General features: G+C 24.8%; 1 protein-coding gene across 2 annotated transcripts; it reads left to right on the top strand.

Annotated features, from left to right (window-relative positions):
• The first annotated feature begins 463 nt into the window (after positions 1 to 463).
• On the top strand, positions 464 to 4154 carry LOC126900867 (uncharacterized). Of its 2 annotated transcripts, XM_050676874.1 has the most exons (4): positions 464 to 776; positions 835 to 1072; positions 1297 to 1446; positions 2125 to 4154. In XM_050676874.1, the coding sequence occupies exons 2-4, from the start codon at positions 933 to 935 to the stop codon at positions 2393 to 2395; spliced, it is 561 nt and encodes a 186-aa protein (XP_050532831.1). In that variant the 5' UTR covers positions 464 to 776; positions 835 to 932; the 3' UTR covers positions 2396 to 4154. The 2 variants fall into 2 exon arrangements, with proteins under 2 accessions (XP_050532831.1, XP_050532824.1); XM_050676867.1 differs by having other exon boundaries at positions 464 to 1072.
• The last annotated feature ends 2350 nt before the right edge of the window (positions 4155 to 6504 follow it).

Below are 6504 nucleotides of genomic sequence, written 5' to 3'. Positions count from 1 at the left end.
TAGTAGTTTTTTGATTTATAGGTAAAATACACGAATAAATAAAAATTATAGTAATTAAATATTGTATGAAATTAATATTCAATAATTTAATATTGTAATTTTTATGGAAAATAAATTATAAAGTAATTGTATATTTTGTTATTTTTCTGGGAAACGTGTATAAAAATTGAAGAGCTTGATGAAAAACTTTTGAGAAAATAATTTTTTTTTAATTATATATAAATACACTGGTCTACAAAGATTTTTTATCACAGTAGGTAGTTTCGAAAAAACCACTGGATATACCCGATAATAGACTATTTGATAATTCTCTTCACTAATTAAATGAAATCAGATACTCTGATTAGGAGCTCAAGTAGTGTATCCAGCTACAATAATTGAATTTATGGTATGTTTCATTTACAATATATTTGTCACCCTGCCCGTCATTTATCAATGTTAATATTATCAGCAGTTCACAAATTATTATTATTACCCCATTGAGTAACTACCCTATGTGTCACTCCCAATTTGAAAGTTTATTAAATGAAGTTTTAAGGAATAAATGATAATTCAAAATATATTTTGATTGTTCAAAATGATATAAAATATATATTACTCAAAAAAAGAATTAGATTACAACATGTGGTAACACTAATTTGTGGGTGCATAGTAAACTTAATTTACTTAATGTTATACTGGAGAGATGAATATTATCGGTTTCTGTTATTACGTATAATATAGCTCATTTTTCACGTGTTTATGCATAAAATATTATATAGACCTCAAGTTACTTAGTGAGTACTTAGTTTGATCTGATTAAATCTATATATATATAAATTTATATATATATAGGAAGATTACATCCAATCAAAATTTTATACTTATGCTATAATTGAGCTAAAAATGAAAAATGTTATGTATATATTTTTTTAATAAACTCTTTTAAACAAATGGCTAATGTTAGTAACAAAGAAAAAATAATTAATAAGTCAACATCTCATGCTTCAAAATGTGAAATTGCTAACTGCAGAAATAACATAGATCTCAATACTAAAAAGTCTTACTTCAGGTTTCCTAAACAAGATTACTAGTATGTTAAGTAAATATTTCTTTACTGATTTAGCAAAAATATTTTGTAAATACTTTTTTTTTAATGTAAATTTAATATTAGAACACTAGTTCAATTTTTCTACAAAAAAGTATTAAAAATATTTTTATTGTCTTTCAAATATATAAAAATAACAAGATAATAGATATTTTCTAATAAAATATTATATAATAAGTTTTATAAAATATAGTTACTGTTTTTTTTAGTTGTAGCCAATGGGCTTTTGCTTGTGCACGAACAGAGTTGATTGATTTATTCTTAGAACAGGGATCTATGTACTTATATAAAACAAAAAAAATTTGTGAAGATCACTTTATAAAAGAGAATTTTAGAAATCCTGCTTCATTAAGTCAAGGGTAATTGTACATTAGAAATATTTACAACCATTAATTTGATTTATTTTAATATGTAGGAATATGGTGATAAAATCTTAGGTTTACATAAAATGTATAATTAAAATTTTTTTTTTTAAATGAAAAAAATTGAAGAAATAAACAGATTTTTCCTATAATGATTTTTTATACTTAAATAATATATGATATAAGTATAATATATATATATATATAGGATAGGATGATCAGCAAGTAAGGAAAATTATATCTATTATTCTCATTTGTAACAATTGACCTATCTACTTACTTTTTGAACACTATATATATGGTAAAATCCATCTAATATATTTTTGGTATAAAATCCAAAAGTTTTTTTCTATCCCTCTTATATTAATTTTTAACAAAATAATTTTTATATAGGAAAAATATTTGTTGCAAAAAGTAATTTTCTTTAATGTTATTAATTTCTGGGGTATTGAGAATATTTATTTATTTTGGAACAATTATAATTTGTATAGGCTCTTTTGAAAATTAGTAACTTTAACATAGCTAATTTCCCCTTACAAGAAATCTGAAATTTATACAGCCTCCTCATTTTTATCTGTATTATGAAATTAAATTATTCATTAAGTATTTAATTATTATCATGAAAACTCATAAGTTCTCTTTTTATTTTATATTCCACTAATGAATTGTTTTTAGGTTGTTTAAAGGTGTTATACCAACAAAAAATTTACCAGAACTTAAAACAATCATTCACATAATACGCGAGAATAAATTAACAGATGAACTAAGTGAGTCCAAATCTTGTAATATAAAATTAAAAAGAAGTTTCAGAAATCGGAAAATTAATTCTCGTTATTCTGATGATTTTGATATGACAAGCTACCATGGAGATGATGTAATAACAAAGTTAAATATACAAAATAACACACCTCGAAAACGTGGAAGACCCAAAAAAAATACTTGTTAAATTTGTAAAGTCATTAATTCATTAATTCATAAAAATTATAACTTATAGTATTATAAAAATATTTTTTTTTACAAAAAAAATTTTTTATTATGTATAGCTTACAAATTATTAATTGACATTAATTATTTAGATTTATAAATAACTAGTTAAAAGATTTATACAATTAGCAGTTAACAAACTGCTTGTTTTCTAAAAGTGGAACTTCTGAATGATTTAGAAGACTATAAGATTATATATTTATAAATACCAGTTTAATTGACATCAGAAAAATCTATCATAATAAATACCTTTAATGCTCTTTTATATTTATTAAATCTATTTTCAAAAAATGAACTAATTGCTAACTAAATAATACAATAGTCTTTAAGTGGATTTTGTCAATGTTGATATACTTAGTAATACGAATGCTGACTTTCTAGCCAGGAAAGGAGCAGAGAACACCTATGTTGGACCAGAACCAGTGGTAGGGCTCACTGAGCAATCGCTCAAAGCGTTACCCAAGAATTGGTGCAGAGAACAACACAGGAAAATCTGGAAGTACTTGGTAGTACCTAGACAATCTAAAATGTTTATCAAGACCCCTGGTTTATTGCTGGGTGATCTTAATAGCATGACTAGACATCAAATAAGCACCCTGACTGGTCTACTGACAGGACATGGTCACCTGCTTAAGCATCTTAACGCAATGGGGGTATCGGAATCACCATTGTGCAGGAAGTGTGGAGTAGAAGAAGACTCATTTCACATCATGTGCGAATGTGAAGCCTTGTCCACACTAAGATCAAACTACTTGAATAAACCATTTCCTGAAAAAGAGGATATTAAAAACCTAAAACCCAGAGAGATACTTAATTTCGCCAGAAAGACAGGACTCTTTGGTCATCTTTAGAGGTGACTTTATGGTTGGTAATGTATTAACACTTTGGTGATAACACTTAGGTGGGTAAACCGAATCAAGACAATTCGGTATGGACCAATGGACCAACAGGTCTGAGTGCATGGGCATTATGTCCACCTCAATAATAACTAAAACTAAAACTACTTAGTAATAGAAAAACTGATGCAGTTGAAAACTCAGCTATCTTATGCACATTACTTCAACAAATAACCTCTGAAGAAATGTATGAAATCAAGAATAAAATAATTAAACTTTGGCGATCTTACTTGAATAGAGTATATAGTATTTCAAACAAACATTAAAAAACAGTATAAAAATAAAATGCAACATGTACAGTACAAGGAAAAAATCACTACTATTACAAGACTTCGAATAGGATATACCCACAAATTCACTCTTACTCAATTAGTAAACATCCCAATTTATAATACATGTCAAACTTGCATATTAATTGAACACATCATAATCTACTGCCCAAAATACACAAATGAACTCAAAATATTAAAAATCACACCAACATTTAATGTAGCACTGAATGAGGACATATCAAAGAGAACATAGTTCTTTTTAATTAAACTTATAATTAAACTAATAGCATAAAACATAACAGTATGCAACTTTTAAAAGAAACTAATAATCGTGGTAATTGCTAAATAAAACAATGGTAGCAGAGTCAAAGTGTCATACTTGAGACAAGTATAGATGATATCTGCCAGTGATTAAAATCACCATCATATGAAACGCTAAAATGCAAATCTGTAGATAATGTCTAATTTAAAAAATTGGTGGATTATACCAAAAGCAATATGAACTCTTTCCTTATTTATATCCTGATTATAAGTTTTATGATATATAAGTGTAATATATGAATAAATTTGAATTTATTTATTAAAAATTTAATAAATTTGTTCAATTTCAACGGCCATTTGTATATAGAGATAGGTTGTTGGGATAATTTTTTTTTTACTAATAGTGCATAACATAAGTTAAATTTAACATATATCAGACGCAGTATTTTCAAAACGTTTTCAAAAGTTAAGTTGAAAAGTTTTACTTTTTAAACGTATGTTTCAAATTTTGTAAGGGAAGATGTCCGATTTAAAAAAAAAATTTTGTCGGATGAAGGGGTATATACAAAGTGTTTAGAAATAAAAGTTTATGTCGATCCGTACATTTTTTCAAAAATTATAGCAGTTTAAGGTTAAAAATATAAAATCGAAAATTTTAACATAAAAATAGCATGTTTTTAACAACGGTAGCCATTTATACATAGGAGATAAGTGGTCGGGACAAATTTTTTTTTTAATTTATAGTAGATAACATTAGCTTTAATTTAACGTATGATTAAAGGGCAAAGTATATCCAGAACATTAACAAAAGTTGAAAAAATTGTTATTTTAAACCTCCCCTGTGAGTAGGTTGTCAGGCTTTCAAAAAAATTATATCAAATAAAAGGGAAATTCATAAGGTTTTTGTTAAAAAAATTATTTTGATTCGTTAATTTTTGAGAAATATATGGCAGTTTTAAGATAAAAAATTGTAACAATTTACCACTTTTAAAAATCGTATTATTTTTGCAAATTATTCCCATTTACAGAGAACGAGAAATTTTTTTTCAATTTTTAAAGGGAATATCTTTAATTAGATACAATTTGTGATCTTTTTACGCATTGTTAAAAGAAATCAGTTTGGTGAGAAATAAGGAAAAGTGGCAACAGACATATAAAAATATATATAATATAAGGTTTAGTTATTTTATTCAAAAATGTGTATTTGTAATTGAATAATTATAAATATTCATTCATTACAAAATTTTGTTATAACATTGCATTGTAATAACAGAAAGAATTTTTTTTTTATGTTAATTATACTTAAGTAGTCTATTATTTGATTAGTTGTTATAGTGAACGCTTCGAGCATTGAAACTCTGCTTTATAAGTTTAATGGAAAATTTGCAGAACTTTCATTGTCTAAAACGAAGTATGCAAGATACTATTTGTTGAGAAGATAATAATAAAATTATTGTAGTGAATAAATTTTCATAAATCACCAGATACATTTATTAATAGTGACCATTTACCAACTCACAAGAGGATTCAAAATAACAACTTTTACATGAAAAGTTCGCCTTTTCAACTTTAGACAATGTTCCGGAAATACTGTAAGTTTAAATACATGCTATCCTGTTAAAAATCACAGTTCTTCATGTTGTTATAATTCTCTTTTTCAATTATTTATGTCTACACTTTAGGTCGAACAATAGTCACATATAAGGGAAAATTAATAACTTAAAAAAAAAAAAAAATAATAATAAAAAATTTGTTAATTATATTTTTTCAAGGGAGAATTTTTATAACTTAGTGTCTATCCAATGTATATATTTTAGGAGAGAAGGCTGCCTTTTTAAAAAAAAATGTTTAGTTACAAATGGCTTTTGATAAATTACTAATACAATTTCATAACTAATAAATTATAACTAACACAGGTCAGAATAATTAATCGACTTTTTATAATTTCTCGGTAAAAATTACTACACTTAATTATTAAATATCAATTTCATACTAAATTATATTACTATAATTAGTATTTTACTTATAAATCCTAAGACTTTTGATCAAGATATAATCAAGGAAATAGGAGTCGCTTTTGATATAATCAAAATTTATCTTCTAAAAAATTAAACACTATATATTTGCATCAAAACATTTTTTATGATAATGAATTTAATCACTGTCAAATATCATCTATATTTGTCCCAACTATGCCACAACCCCACTATGCTGGTTTTTTTTTTAAGATAATGTAAAAGACAGTATTTTCAATTTCAAGACTGTCTTTATAAAAAAAAATCACGTAATTATACATTAAACTATGATAACAAAATTAAAATTAAAATTAAAAAAAATAACCTTATTGAGTTTCAACACAAACCCAAAATATGATTACAAATAGTTAATTTATCATCTTAATCTATATGTAGTTAAATATTAAAAACCAAAAAAATATTAACATTGAAAGGTCTTTCAACTTAGTAAAAAGATAGTGATTTTAATTTAAAATGAATTGGCATATATTAAATTGTTTGTTTTACACTGATAAGCATTGATTAAAAATAGTATATGAGCTATACAAAATAAGCTCAAAGCTACTATTTTTTATGATGACAACTTTATCATATAAAATTATAATGAATATCTTTAACATTGACACT

This window comes from Daktulosphaira vitifoliae, unplaced genomic scaffold (assembly GCF_025091365.1).
Source record: "Daktulosphaira vitifoliae isolate Bord-2020 unplaced genomic scaffold, ASM2509136v1 Scaffold_1, whole genome shotgun sequence".
Classification (NCBI taxonomy): Eukaryota; Metazoa; Arthropoda; class Insecta; order Hemiptera; family Phylloxeridae; genus Daktulosphaira; species Daktulosphaira vitifoliae.
The sequence above is the reverse complement of the archived record's forward strand: the minus strand, read 5'-3'. Positions and strand labels throughout refer to the sequence as shown.